The sequence below is a fragment of the Alexandromys fortis genome, unplaced genomic scaffold (genome assembly GCF_014885135.2).
Source record: "Alexandromys fortis isolate MF-2015 unplaced genomic scaffold, M_Fortis_MF-2015_v1.1 scaffold_156, whole genome shotgun sequence".
NCBI classification, from domain to species: Eukaryota; Metazoa; Chordata; class Mammalia; order Rodentia; family Cricetidae; genus Alexandromys; species Alexandromys fortis.
The window spans coordinates 3,806,232-3,822,098 of record NW_026068028.1 but is presented as its reverse complement, the minus strand read 5'-3'; the positions used below and the strand labels follow the sequence as shown (position 1 = coordinate 3,822,098).

The 15,867-nt window shown below is 40.7% G+C and overlaps 1 protein-coding gene across 1 annotated transcript in view; it reads left to right on the top strand.

Annotated features, from left to right (window-relative positions):
* Abca9 (ATP binding cassette subfamily A member 9) overlaps positions 1 to 15,867 on the top strand; it is an 83,785-nt gene that overhangs the window by 38,273 nt on the left and 29,645 nt on the right. Inside the window, exons 25-33 of the mRNA XM_050164251.1 lie at positions 291 to 404; positions 3,768 to 3,887; positions 5,378 to 5,446; positions 6,519 to 6,610; positions 8,121 to 8,241; positions 9,278 to 9,395; positions 10,267 to 10,358; positions 13,508 to 13,668; positions 14,444 to 14,519. Of these exons, the coding sequence (XP_050020208.1) occupies positions 291 to 404; positions 3,768 to 3,887; positions 5,378 to 5,446; positions 6,519 to 6,610; positions 8,121 to 8,241; positions 9,278 to 9,395; positions 10,267 to 10,358; positions 13,508 to 13,668; positions 14,444 to 14,519 (963 nt within the window). The remainder of the gene's footprint in view (positions 1 to 290; positions 405 to 3,767; positions 3,888 to 5,377; positions 5,447 to 6,518; positions 6,611 to 8,120; positions 8,242 to 9,277; positions 9,396 to 10,266; positions 10,359 to 13,507; positions 13,669 to 14,443; positions 14,520 to 15,867) is intronic.

The window sequence follows — 15,867 nt, the reverse complement described above, 5'->3', positions numbered from 1 at the left end:
TTTTACATTTTCAAAATCCCTTATGTACCAGGTATTAGCAATCATCAGGCCATTCATTTGAGAGGAAGCAGACATGTACTCATGTCTCAAATGATGTCTGGAAAGGAGACGGCAGCAGGGGGGGGCTTTTCATTCCCTCTCTTCCTGCCTAGCCTCCCCCACCAGTATTGTCATTGTTAAACCAAAGAACTTCAAATTGCCTATGCTGTTATTTTGAAGAGTTGAGGAGTAATTATGAATACTCTCCAAAGTGGCGGTCGCCGATGTAACCTGAATGTTTCTGTTTTCAGACCCTGTGCAGTATTGGGTACGCATCATCCCTTATTTCCCTGACATACATAATTTCATTCGTTTTTCGTAATGGTAGAAAAAATAGTGGCGTCTGGTCATTTTTCTTCTTGATTGTAAGTATGCATATGATGCTTCCTTCTTGTTTTATTTTTAGCTTTCTTGAATAAATCTAGGAGCATGTATTTTATTTTACTTAAAATCTGTTTTGGACTTCATTATTTTCTATTACGCGTATGAGTGTTTTGCCTGCTTGTGTGTATGTGTAGCACATGTGTGCCTGTGCCGGTGGAGTTCAGAAGAGGACATCAGATCCCTTGGAGCTGGAGTTGGAGATGGTTGTGAGAGACCATGTATGCCTGAGAAATGAAGCTGGGTCCTCTTGAAGGGCAGCAGGAGCTCTTAAACACTAAAGCCTCCCCAGCCCCAAGGACCGTATATTTCCATCATTGCACTAAGCAGAATGGCAAATTAATAATTCTTTTTACAAAATCTTAATTGCTCTAAGATAATGATAAATCTATGGAAATTGTACTGTATGTGTGGGTGTATGTCTACAGATCTTGAGGGATCCAGGAGGTAGAGATTTCTACCTCACAGCCATTCATTTCTTTCCATTGCTATACTATACCACTGATAGATATATCCATCTATTAATTTTTCCATTGCTTATGTCTATCAAATGGCTTCCTGTTTGGGGCTATTATTAATAATACTGACAGGAAGTCAGTATTGTGTATACTTTGACACATTTGTATAGGTGCATATATGTATTCAGGGATACAAACCTAGCAGTAGAATTCTTAGGAATTTTTATATACTTACCTTTGGTATATTTTGTAAATTAGTTGTTTACAGCAACATAAACTCAAGGGATTGATTTCTTATACAGGTCCTTTAAAACAAAATCAAATAAAACTATTCAGCACACACAATAATTTCACAAATGTTTATAGCAGCTTTATTAATAATTGCCCAACTATAGAGCTAACAAAAATATATCAAGATGATAAATGGTTAAATAAATGAAAATATATCTATGTGATAGAATATTATTCAGTTCTAACGAGAAGTGAGCTATCAATCCCTGGAAAGACAAGAAATAAATTTAAAGACAACATGAAAAGGCTACATATCATGATTTTAATTACATGCTATTCCAGAAAAACTATAAAAATAATAAAAAGTTTACTTGGTGCCGAGAATTTTGGGGGTAGAAAGATGAGTAGGACAGTTTGGAGAACTTTTACGGCAATGACCTGTTTTGTATAACACTATAATGGTAAATACATGTTATTGTAACTTCAACAAGACCTGCAGACTATACAGCAATAAGAATAAATTCTAATACAAAATGTCCCTGGAGATTAAATAAAAATTTGAAAAAGAGATAACATATTTAAACCCTTAGACAGGTAAAATAACATAAAGAGTATTGTTCCTTTTGGAAAATGATTTTAAAATTGGGAAAGATAATATTAATGGGTCTGGAGCTTAGTGAGAGAGCCCTTGCTTTGCATGAGTAATGCTGTAGGTTCAATCCAGTCCTACATGTGTACCTGTGTGTGCATATGTGTGTATATGTGTGTGAGTGTGCAGGTGGGAAGGGACCTATGCGTGTATACATGTGCACATGTGTGCATGTCTGTGAAAACTGTTGGTATATCTACTTAGACAAAGGATAGTGTTCTAGATAAAAAGACAGTAAAGTCAGCCTAGAAGAACTTTTTGGGTTTTTATGGTTTTTCAAGACAGAGTTCCTCTGTGTAGCTTTTGCTGTTCTGGAAACCACTCTGTAGACCAGGCTGGCCTCAAACTCACAGAGATCTGACTGCCTCTGCAATTTGAGTTCTGGGATTAATTAAGCTTGTCTGGCTTAGAAGAAACTTAAAAGAATAATAATAATAAACAATAAGAGATATTGAGTATGGTACTAGAAGGAGGAAGAGGTAGTGTTGGGTGCATATGATCAGTATATAGTGTATAAATGTATGGTAACTTTCAAAGAGTAAAAATATCTAAATATTTCAAAAAGAATAATAACCAACAATGACGGATTCTAGAATGCAACGTTGATAGCGTATTAGCAACTATCAAAATAAATGTGGAAATCACATATGTTGAGGAAACATCACATGGTTTCTGAAGCATGCCCTGGAAAAAACAAACATGAATTCAAGAGCACAGATGTGAGAAGCCAATGGAAAAATCCCATATTAAATGTTAAGATTATGAGTTACTCATTTGGTGTTGGCAGTTGGACAGTGATAGCTACAATAGTTGACTAGAACACCTTGAATGATTGAGGCATAGCATCATGCACGCTCCAGTCATGGCTTTTAGAGGAACAGAATGGCACGCATTTTTTGAAAATATTTTTGACAACTGTTGATTTTTTAATTGCCCAAGAGGATTTTAATTTGGGGGAGGTGAACAGATGGTTGAATGGTTAAAAGTGCTGCCTTCTCTTCCAGAGGACTTACATGGTGGCTCACAGCTCTCTATGACTTAAATCCCAGGGAATCCAACATCCTCTTTTGGCCTCCCCAACTAGTAGGCATTCACATGGTATGCAGATGTACACGTAGGCAAAAATAAAATCTTGTACACATAAAATAATAATAGTAATGGGAAACTTAATAAAAAGATTTTAATCTCTAACACTGAAAGCATCAATATGAAAAATATTAAGGTATACCACAATTAATATGACCAAAAAATCCAATAACAAAATTTTGAAGACAAAATTATAAACTCTTACATATTCAATCAAGGAAATATCCAGCTATAAAAATTAATAGCCAGTATCCTTAGACTTAGAAAGATATCTAAGATTTATGCTGAAGTAAAAAAAAAAAGTACATAGAAGTGAATGACCAAAGAATGCCATCATCAAAATCTGTTTATAAACACGGTTTGAAAAGCAATGCCTGATGTGGGATTTCCCTCTGTATGCTGTGAATACCATTGGTGAATAAAGAAACTGCCTCGGCCTATTGATAGGGCAGAACTTAGGTAGGCAGGGAAAACTAAACTGAATGCTGGGAGAAAGGAGGCAGAGTCAGAGAGAAGCCAGAGAGCCACCACTGGAAACAGACGTGCCAAAATTCTGCTGATAGGTCACAAACTTGTGGTGACGCACAGATTAATGGAGATGGGTTAAATTAATATGTAAAAGTCATCCAATAAGAACCTAGAGCTAATGGGCCAAGCAGTGGTTCAAATAATATAGTTTCTGTGTGATTATTTCGGGGCTGAGCAGCCAGGAACCAACAAGCGGCTCCTAACAACAAATGCCTTCCCATAAAAGTATGACTTAGCTTGTGACACAAAGGGGAAAGTATGATGGCATTGCTCTATTGCATGAGGCAGACATCTATAATAGGAACACTGACGAGATGAAGTCCTGCTCTCTTTGAAAATAACCTGTGGCTCATAACACTACGCTTCAGTGACTCCATACTGTGCTTTCATTTCAGGTCACCAGCTTCTCCTTAGTTGCTAATGAGATAAATGCATATGGGTTTCTAGGGCTCCTATTCAGCACCCTTCTGATTCCACCCTTCACACTGATTGGCTCTCTATTCATTTTTTCTGAGGTAAGTCTTTTTCTCCTCCTCCTACCATCATCAAGTGTAAAGCCAGCAAAGGAAGCCTTGGAGATGAGAAACACAGGGCAAGTCAGTTCCTAGCGTGCAATGTTTGAAACTGTGATTCTCGGGAAGTGATTTCTGTAGAACATGCAGAAGGCGCAGCCATGCTCTCTGTTAGTAGAAAGTCCTGACCTGGTTCACGAAGCCCAAAGGCAACTCCAGACTAGTAGCATTTCACAGTCTTTATTTCTATGAACCCTACTATGAGTCAAAAAGAAAGCCCCTCTTCTGTTCATAGTAGGGTGTATTGCGTGAAAAGGAGCACACAACAGCCAGGTTGCATGTATTGATCTGGAGTCTAGCCTATGGGGAGACCGAGATACATGAGATTTATCCAGTTTGTGGGTGTTGGTAACAACAGTATAACTGAGTAATATAGCTTACGGAGCAGAGAGAAGCTCAACTAAAAAGAGAGCCAAGACTTGACCTTGAACTCCAAACTTTAGAGGTTTGGAGAGAGGAAGTGTGAACAGGAGCTAGAGAAATGGCTGACTAGAGAATGTCACACATCCCCGCGCCCTCGCTCTGCCCCAGTAGCAAAGTGTCAGCTTCCAGGAGTGAAATAGGAATGTTTCTCCATGTAAAGACTGACTTTACAGTAGCCACCGACTGCTACTGAACAGTCACACTGGGAAAAGACCATTCCGTCTAAGGACGTGAAGGTCACTGGTGACATCAGCAGTGTCCGTTTTGATGGAAGCATCCGCTTTACTAAGTGAGCCTGGTAGAGACTGTTAGGCGAGCAAGTGCTGGCAGCGTCTATTGGCAAGTATACCTGTGCATTTTCTGTCAAGATAGCAGAAGTGATGAACAGGTGAATCAGAAAGATGGTCAATGTTTTTAATTCATTTTTTTCCTAAGAAGTCTCATACTGCGCTGATGTGAAATAGGAAATTCCTCATAGTAAGGGAGAGGAACATTATCCAGGGAGTAAACTCTGAAAAGCCGGGTGAAAACCATCAGCATGCACGTACAAGAGGAGAGGTTGCTGTCGACAGTTATTACCTGTGTGTGACACGTGCGAGGCAGGATTAGCATTTTTGATACCAGAAGAAAATACGTGAGTCTGGTGATATTCTGCTTGTGATCTTACAAATAAAGCTCACAGAGAGGGTTAGCTTCAGAAAGACTTGCCGGTGTCTTCAGGGCCCTGCCTGCACCACCCACAATCTTGCTCACTCACCAGGGTTGCAGAGAACAATACCCTGCCTCCTGGCCTGGGGACGAGCTCAAGTTCATGGAAACACTGAGGAACAAGGACAAACTACCATGGTTAGAAACAGACTCCGCCCAGTACCCAGGTTACACGGGTTCATTGCAGGTTACACGGGTTCATTGCAGGTTACACGGGTTCATTGCAGGTTACACGGGTTCACTGCAGAAAGGATGAATGATGAACGGGAGTCTTCATGCCAATATGCCTTCTCCTTTTGCAGATTTCTTATGACTCTATGGATTACTTAGAAGCCTCCGAATCTCAAGTCATGTTTCTGGCATTGCTCATAGTAAGATGGCATTTCCTTTCTAACGGTTTTGCACTAGGAGACACACTTGTACATTTTTTTTATTCCTTTCTCTGTATTTATCCTCTGCCTGTTACAGTGTGCATCTTGATCTCATCCATTTCCCAGTCCCTTTGCACCTGCCCTCTGCCTCCCCCAATATAAAACAAAATTTAAGTGAGAAAAAAAGGGGTGATTAGAAATCTCATCATGGAAGTTTCAGTGGGACATATTGAGTGATGTAGCAAACCCCTTTATCCATGTATCTTTACTTGCAAGTATTCATTGCAAAGAGTCATTGGTCTGGTTGGAGCCCTCTGGTTTCTATGACGCTGTTGATGCTGGGTCCTCACTAGGACTCAGCAGCTGCCCAGGCCCAGAACCAGAGTTATGACTTGGCATGTCCCAACATCCACCCCATTTGCAACCTGCTGAAGCACATGCAGGAGCTTGACTTGCAGACCGAACCTTCAGGACCTCCACAACGCAGGACAGCAACAGGACATTTGTACATTTTTTAATGTTTCTTTGAGTTTGAGCAAATTAAAAATTGTGTGAAAATGTGGGGCATAAGAAGTAACACCACACACACACATACACACTAACATGACAGTGATCATTTGATGACAACTCTGAACAGCATTAGCAGGACTTGTATTAACTCATTACTACTATGTTGGCATTTTATATTTATTTATTTATCTATTTACTTGGGGGAGGGTGCATGCTATGGCGTGCATGCAGAAGTCAGAGAATACCTTGTGGGAGTCATTTTCCCCTTCCACCATGTGGGTCCTGGGTACTTTGTTCATCAGCCTTGGCGACAAGCATCTTTATCAACTGCACTTTCTCCCTGGCCTGCTATTATTATGTTCATACTATTCTTTCTTTGAGTAACAGAAGCGCTAACTTTGGCAGCTTCAGACGATATCAAATAGATTGTATTCAGGTTTGTGAGAATGTTACCAAATGCCATTTTATAGATGATCATCAGTCTCGTTAAATTAACTCCCATATGAAAGCAATTGGTTTTATTATGATGAAGCTAATTTTGTCTTTCTTTCTCTGTCCCTAGCCTTACTTCCATTTTCTCCTTTTCTTTTTTGTTCTGCGCTGTCTGGAAAGGTACTCCAGGAAGAAATCGCTGAGAATGGACCCTGTGTTCAGGTTGAAAGCATTCAAATAGAATTTTATGTTTCATTTAATCTTCATTCTTTAGACATTTTAACATGCCTAAATTAATTAATCAAGGTGGGAGGGAACAACCCATGATTGTATTTTAAGGACCTGAGTTATAGGCAAAATTATTATAATTTGTGATCTTGCAGTCTACTGGGAAACCTGACATTAGCATACACAAGACCCTGACACATGAGAAAAAAATGGAAATTTCACTGGTACACTGAAGTCATATACAAGAGGTGGTATCTTTAAAAGAATGGACAAATACAAATAAACAATTGGATACATGTTGACGTCCAAGAAGGAAATACACTGAGCAATAAGACCATGGTTAAGAGGCAGGATGCACGCCCTTTCCCCCCACAGACTTGAGGAGAGAATTGGGGCACATTTATGTGTTGGAGGATAGCAGGAAATAAAAGTGAAGCTGGATATTGGAAGACACTGAAATAGGGAAGTATGGGAAAAGTATCGAAAACTGCTGAATGTGAGTGCATTTTGCACACTTAGTTACTATTCTGTTTCTTTTAAGAGACACCATAACTTAGGCAACTCTTAGAAGAGAAAGCACCTGCTTGGAGGCTCACTTACAGGTTTAGAGGGTTAGTACATGATTAACATGGTGGGAAGCATCTGGGCGTGGCGCTGGGGCACTAATTGAGAAATTTACATCCTGATGCACAGGCAGCAGGCAGAGACATAGAGAGGGAGACTGCACTTGGCTTGGGTTTTTGAGACCTCAAAGCCTACCCCTAGTGACACACCTACTCCAGCTAGACCACGCTCCCTAGTCCTTCCAAAACAGTTTCACTATCTGATGACTAAGCATTCAAGGATCTAGGCCTATACAGAGCATTCTCATTCAAGCCACACACCTAGCTTTTCCTATAAAATAAAAATCAAACTCAAACCCACATTTGATTAAAAATTAAAAAAAAGAGTGTCCAGATGACAACATGTTTTAGGGAAACCAACCAAGCATAGAAATTAAGGTGACCTGAGGGAGAGAAAATCAGCCGACTCTGTTATGGTTGATTAAAGGTCTTGTTAGACAGCAGCAGGAAGGTCTGACTGACACATTCTTAAGGGACAGCACACCAGGTATCTGAATGGACATGGGATGCTGATGAGACATCCTGGACTGACTAGGATATGTTCCTAATTTCAAGGGCTCTCTGGTCCTTCGTTGTTATTAAACTTGAAAGTCATAAAATATACCCCAACTTCATTCTAGAGATTTCTTTCCTCAAGGAAAGATGCCTTCACATTCCTGACTGTGGGAGTGTGCTGCTTTGCAAGTTGAAGGGGAAAAAATGTCATCAATGATTATGAGAACTATATTTATGGAACTAGCAAGAATGGATAGGAGCAGAATCATTTGGCTCGTTGGTAGAAAGAATGAAGGTATTTGAAAAGTCCTCATTCGAGTAGAAAACTGGAGTCCAGTCCATCAATTTCAACAACTGATAAGTTTAACCTGCTGTCTGGGTTTTAGAATTTCCCCAAGAAGCTGTCATGCTTTCCCAAACCCGGAAGAGCCCGGAGAAGAAGATGAAGATGTTCAGAAGGAAAGAACGAGAACAGCAGATGCTGTGACTGCGCTACAGATGAACGAGGTGGTGCTCATAAAAACATTCTTCCTTTCTTCCACAACAATTCTGCCAGCTTGGCGAGAAACATTCCAATCTTAATTCTCTTAAAAGTCTGGTGGGGGAGGAGGGCTCTTCCGCTCTTACAGTTCATTATGTGATGTCAGAAGGTATGTAGTGCCCATGATCCATGAAAACAGAGGGAACACACACGCACACACCAATTTATTAATTTATTTTTCAGAGTCACAGTTTGATACATACAGTCAAACATTAGAAAATTGAAGATCTTAATGACTTTCTTTGAAAGAACTGTTTTGTATTTTATGTGTACATATATTGCCTGAGTGTATGTACGAACATCATTTTACATAGATGCCCACAAATTCTAGTAGCCAAATCAGGGCATCAGAGTCCCCTAGAACTGGAGTTACAGGCAGTTCCGAGCCGCCTAGTATGGGTACCAGAAACCAAACTCAAGTCCTCTACAAGTGCAGCAAGTGCTTTTAACCATTGAGCATCTCTCCAGCCCCAACTTTTATGAGTTTTATAAGCCAAGTTAAGCTAGTTGCAAACAGTTCAGAAGAGAGTTCCCCTGTGCCTGCATCTGTGTCTGTGTGTGCTTGTATTTATGTGTGTGTGCCTGTTTCTCTGTGTATCTGTGCGCCTGTTTCTCTCTGTGTGAGAATGTTTGTGTATGTATGTATGTGCCTGTTTATGTGTGTGTGTTATGTCTCTGTGTGTGCCTGTTTCTGTGTGTTTGTGTGTATTTATGTGTGTGTGCCTGTTTCTCTCTGTGTGTGTATGTGCGTGTGTTAACTCACTGGTTATGTGAGGGGCCTCATTCCAATTCTCTGTAGAATAGCAAACACAAATCACACACAGCACTGCAAATCAAATGCCCACAGAGGAACTTGGCAGAGTTCACTTGAAAACAACAGCTTCTGTCAGAAGTGGTTTCACTCACGAGTCTATGCAAGGAAAGTCCCTGTGAAGGGGTGTAAAGAAGTCTCTTGGTGGCAAATGAGAAGACTACTGCACTGATGTTCACCTCTCTCTACAGAAGCCAGTCATCATTGCTAGCTGTCTACGGAAGGAGTATGCAGGCAAAAAGAAAAAATGCTTCTCCAAAACAAAGAAAAAGATCGCCACAAGGAACATCTCCTTCTGTGTTAAAAAAGGTTGGAAACCACAGTTCTGTCCTTAGAGCTGCTGTGGGCACTGAAGCCTGGGATTTTCTAAGGGGCGACGAGTGTGAGACTGGAATCCTCTGTTGGTGAACACGGAAAGGCAGCTGGCTCACCAGGAGTTATTATAACTGTTTTAGTAATAATGGGTTTCCTTTGCAAAGAGAGGGTTACAGCCTTTCTCTTTAAAACCCACCGCAAGAGGTCAAAGGGATAGTATAGATTTAATTTAATTATTAAGTATTTCAAATTTTTTTTTTTAAGTATTGAGGACAAAGCCATGGCCTCATGAATTCTAGTAGGCAAGCATTCTACCAGTGAGATACATTCTAAGTCTTGGCATAGGGATAAATTGAAATCTTTCATAATAGATAGGACTGAGTCACAGTAGTTCATATTTCATTCTTAACAAATAGTTTATGATAACTAGGCATAGCAATTTATGCCTATAACGCCAGAACTTGGGAGTCTAAAGCAAGAATATTGTAACAAGTTCAAGGCCACTCAAATATACATGAGTTCCAGGGTCATAAGAACTGCATAGAAAGAACCTATCTGAAGAAAAAAAATAGTGTTTGCCGTAGACATAGCTGCAGCAAGTGCTCTTTGAAATTCCAACTTGGTCTCCTAGTAACTTAGCTTACGCAAGCTATCTGTATTCTTTAAGACTCAGATATCTCCCCTGTAAGATGAAACTAGTAATGACATCGTGTGTGTGTGTGTGTGTGTGTGTGTGTGTAAGAGAGAGAGAGAGAGAGCATAGTACATTTTGTATAGTACCTCTCTACAGAAAGAGTTCACAAGTGTATTGAGTTTTATTTTGTGAAATTATTTGCCTGTTCTTGAGTATTCCCGTTTCTTTCAGGTGAAGTTCTAGGGCTCTTAGGACACAATGGAGCTGGTAAAAGTACAACGATTAGTATGATAACTGGAGACACAAACCCAACTGCAGGGCAGGTCAGTAATACACAAGGAAATATGTTCCATAATGTTGAGTAGAAAAAGCATTTTGCAGTGATTATTCATGGCAACCTAAAAATACATAGTTTATCCTCAATCAATTATAGTGATATGCATAAGATGATTAATTAAATTCTTTCTACTTGATGCAAAAAGTAATTTTTAAAAAGGGCTAATCTTATCAGTACAGTGCCCTTGAGTAGAGAATATTAATGAAAATACTTTACATACATTATAAACATACATACACACACTCAAGAATATCTTCATGAAAACATCATTGCTTTTTTTTTTTTTCGAGACAGGTTTTCTCTGTGGGTTTTTTTTTTTTTTTTTGAGCCTGTCCTGGAACTCGCTCTTGTAGACCAGGCTGGTCTCGAACTCACAAAGATCCGCCTGCCTCTGCCTCCCAAGTGCTGGGATTAAAGGTGTGCGCCACCACCGCCCGGCTCATTGCTTTGTTATTTATCCCAAGAACTGGGTAAACTGAGTTTTCTCACCCAGCATTATACTAAAGACCTCTGTTAAAACCCAAACAAGCCTTGGTAATGTGGTAACAGACAAGAAGCCCCATATTTAATAACTATTCTCTGCTTCCTTGCTGTAATTAAAGGCTACTTGCCACGTGTGTAGCCAGAGGCCACGGGTGTCTGCGCAAAGAAGACAGTCAGCAACACTTTCTGGTCATAACTGAGATAAATCTGCCAGAGGGTGGATGATGTCTCTAGTGGCAGAGATGCTGGCAGTGTGAGATGCTCCTGGAGTTGTACTGATGTTCTCAAAGTGCCACCCTGGAGCTGTGCAGGAAACCTCGTTTCCTAAGATGACAACCTTTAGAGACAAGCAACCCAATTGTCCACACTCTCGTATAAAATCCTAGATTGTGTATAAGTTGCACATTTCTAGGCCATATGAGATAAATGATGGACAGAAATCAGAGTCATGACTTCAGAGGAACATGCTGTTGCCATGTGATCTGACTACTAAAGCTATTTCATGAACCGGCCTTTTGTTTTCACTCTTGCCTGATGCAGTTCTTTAAAAATGCAAACAAAAGCATGTCACTCTCCTGATTACCACAGTGGTCCATACTCTACCATGGCTGCAGACGGCTTAGCACAGTGTGGGCTGTGCCAATACAAACTCTTACCGTAGTGGTCTAATTTCTATCATGGCTGCAGATAGCTTAACACAGTGTGGGCTATGCCAACTGCCTTTCTCTCTTTCTGCCTCTTGGATTGGCCCTGGCTCTTCACACTGTAGGGTGTGCAGATTTGAGTTCCTAGTGGACAGAGCAATCTCCAGAAGCTTGGCTATCCCCTTCCTATCGCTCTAAGTCTCACTTGCTCAAAGAGCCTTTGAGTGCCTAAATTATTCACTTTATGAATTTGTATGTTAGATGCATGTATTTTCACAAAAGCATTAAGTGGAGGCTGTCATCACCTCACATATGTTTCAACTTATTTATTTTCTGGTTTCTCTCTAGAATTAAAGGTCTTCAAAGCCAAGTTAACTTGTTTCTTTTCCTCTTTTGTACCAGAGAGAGATAGTAACAGAGAATCAAGGTCAAGGCCTTAGGTTCTAAAAGTTGATCCTAGTTTCATTCCCCAAGTTTACCTTCTGTGACCCTTGTGCAAACTTCTTAACACTGGGATGCACTAGGTTCGCATATCTAATAGGGATACAGCTAACTCTAGGAACTTTTGAGGATAACGTAACTTAAGATTTATTAAATTCCTAGGTTCCAATACATAGGGTCACTAAGTACACACCAGCTATAATGCACAGCACAGTGCTGGTCTCATCAGAATGATAAATATCACCATTGTATTGGTTCTTAAGTAGTAGATACATTGCTAAGGGATTTTTTCTCTATTAGTTGCTTCAGGATTGCTCGACTTTAGAACTAATGGCATAGTGGATGGAATAAATGTTGGGTATAGAGTATTTATAAGCAACTATGGGGATGGCAACTCGATGCCAGTAATACCCTTCCCAGTACAGAAATGAACACAGTTGTGACAAGTAACCCTCTGTGTCTCTAGATAGTATGATATGTCCCCTGAGAAGAGGACTGCTCTTCACTGAAAAACTCTGCCCTACTGGGGAACAGAACACTTACCACGTATCCATTGTTGTGAACACTTGGATCAGTGAAAGGACCCAAGTAATAAGTCACTAAATAAACAATCTTAACTTTAACTATGGTGATGGATTTTGTCATAAAGTCTAAACTATGGTACTAAGATATAATAGTGTGGAATATTTGCCTTTAAATTATTGAGAGATTCATAACTTCCCCAGAACTAAAAGATTACTCAACTCTTGTTGGAGGAGGCCTTTTGTTTGTTCCTGACTGCTCAGCTCCAAAATAATCACACAAAAACTGTATTAATTAAATCACTGCTTGGCCTGTTAGCTCTACGTTCTTACTTGCTAACTCTTACATCTTAATTTAACCCATCTCCATTAATCTGTGCATCACCACGAGGTCATCGCCTACCAACAAAGTTTCAGCATGTCTGTCTCCAGCAGCTCCATGGCCTCTTCCTGACTCTGCCACCTTGCTCCCAGCATTCAGTTTATTTTTCCCCACCAAGCTAAGTTCTGCCCTATCAGGGGCTCAAGACAGTTTCTTTATTAACCAATGGTATTCACAGCATGCAGAGGGGAATCCCACATCAAACTCTAAACATTTAATGATTTTTGCATGAACTTCACACATGAGCTCTGTATGTACATCATTCCTGCCCCTTCCTCCACCTCTCCAACTTCTCCCATGTTCCAGCCCTACCTCTCAAACTCATGGTCTCTTCTTTAATTATCATTGCTTCATGTACATACACATATATATGTAATTAGATAGACAGATAGATAGATGTACATATAATAGCGTTGCTCACATGAATATGTGTCTAGACCTGACCACTTATGACCATTTAGGTTTAGACAAAGTATGCAGGAGCTCATCCCTGGAGAAAACTAATTCTTCCTGTTGAAGCAGTTGTATTTTTTACTGTTAAGCTCTTAGTACCCAGGTGCATGAAGAAAACATCATTTGGTATCATTTACATGCACGCACGTGCACGCACGCGTGCACACACACACAGTTGAATAGAACCTGAGAAAGGTTTTCTTCTGTGTAGGTATTTTTGAAAGGGTGCAGTGAAGGTACCACCCTCGGCTTCTTGGGGTACTGTCCTCAGGAGAACGTGCTGTGGCCCGTCCTGACAGTGAAGGAGCACCTGGAGGTGTACGCCGCCGTGAAAGGGCTGAAGAAAAAGGATGCCTCGGTCACTATTACACGGTGCGTGGAGAAGCCACACTCACTCCATGCATAGGAGGGTGGCATATTATTAATGGCGTTCACACAGAATTAAAGAGGGGGATTCTAGCTAGTGACCACATGTTTGCGGGAGACTTGCTCATCTCCAACTACGGTGTGAACTGGGAATCCAGTTCACTGTTGTTATTTTCTCTTACTTTAAGCCTAGAGAGAAAAGTTTACTGATTTTTTTTTTCATATGGAAAAGGATACTGGAGATAAGAACATGTTGAGTAAATGGGCTATAACATATCAGTATTAACCAGCTTCGGGTTATTGTAATGAAACCCATGGGTCTGGCTACATTTGAAGAAAAGAGATTTATCTATTTAACTCAATTTTGGAGGTGAAATTTTGAGATGTCAGCCTTCAATCTAGACTCTGGTGAGGGCCATATAGCAATGAGATCAGTACAGGATTGTTTATGAATGGGGGAGGATACAGTTAGACAGGAAACCAGAGGGAGCTAAGGATTCTCTAGTCCTTCTGAAACCAGAGCCCTGTTGTTCTAGGGTTTCCCTCTTCTCTATAGCTTTTAAGGGTCCACACTGTTCCCTAACATTACCCACTAAAAATAAGTGCGTGAACCCTTCGTGAGAAAACTGTAGCTAAACAGTAGTAGTAACCCGAGGGGTATCAAAGTTGTGACCAACTCCAGTGACTTTTAAATATTTTACTACTATAGTATTGTTTATGTTTGCGTGCTACATTTCTTCCTGCTCACGCCTAATGAAGAGTGACTCATTGTTTTTCTTAGACTGGCGAATGCCCTCAAACTGCAGGACCAGCTGAAGGCTCCAGTAAAGACCCTATCAGAGGGAGTGAAGAGAAAGGTAGGTACAGGGAGGGCTCAGTAGCCCAGTCTGCAGGCTGATGACAGACAGGCTGTCCTACTGCAGCCCCAAAGAGCCAGCTTCTGGGCTGCAAGCAGGGCTCAGAGGAAAACCCCACACAGTCGCCAATTTAGGGGTTTCAGAGTGAAGAAGGGGTCAAGCGTACACTTTTTGTTGATGGCAACACTCCTTAGTTTCTCATGATGGATTCTGCCAGTTTCTGCCATATTGAATTCTGTCAGTGTCTCTTAATTTCTGCCCTCTCACTTTGTTCTACACAGCTTAGAAAGACCCACAAAAATCTTGCAGGCATGGCATCTGAAGGTCACCTACTGTTTCTTAGGTAAATGATCAGAAACAGAGTCCTCTTGATAGTCTTGAGCAATAAATCCAGATCAATTATCACATGACGAAGAGTAGCCCTTGTGTTCGGTTAACTAATTAGTGGCCTGCAAACTGTGGCTACAGAAGGAGGAGGCTTTCTGTCGTCTAAGCCATAGAGGTAGCCCTGTAAAACAAAAACTGCTAAGGAGGCTAAAAGATATAGGGAAATTGTGTGCTATATCCTATTCTTCTGAGTGTATAAAACATCTTAAACATTTTGTGGTTAGCGATCACAATGGCCAGACTTTCACTGTTTACAAATGTGTCCTCAGAGAAAGTGTAGCAGCGCAAGCTGCAGGGGGAAGGGGTGAGGGCACCGCAGAGGATCCCACTCAGAACTCTCTGAGGCCCATTGTCATTAAAAGCATTTTAAAACTTAAGATAGATTTTTCTGTCCTGCATGTAACCCTTGACTATAAAAGAAAGAGACTTGCAACTCTTTCTTGGGGCTGTGAAGTTAGTTTCTATTTTGTAGCTAGCCCTGGCCAGTCAGGGAATCTTATCCCGTGGTGTCTGAACAAAGACCATAACACTGAGGTTAGGAATCCATGCGAAGAGTTAATTAAAATCCCTGGGCCACAATTAGGTTACTTTGCACTGTTTACCTTGGCTCAACAAATCACACAGCTGGCTACATATCCTTGTAAATAAGCTTGTATTTTTCTGGGAATAGTTTACCTTAAACTCCATTAGCCGGACCCCCAATCTGATCGGAGGCTATTTTGAAATTTTTTTTGGTTCAGTTTTTTTTATTTTTATTTTTTTTTAATTGAGAAAAGGAAAAAAAAAGTTTCCGCCTCCTCCCAGCCTCCCATTTCCCTCCCCCTCCTCCCACCCTTCTCCCTCTTCCCCCACTCCTCTCCCCCTCCCTCTCCAGTCCAAAGAGCAGTCAGGGTTCCCTGCCCTGTGGAAAGTCCAAGGTCCTCCCCCCTCCGTCCATGTCTAGGAAGGAGAACATCCAAAC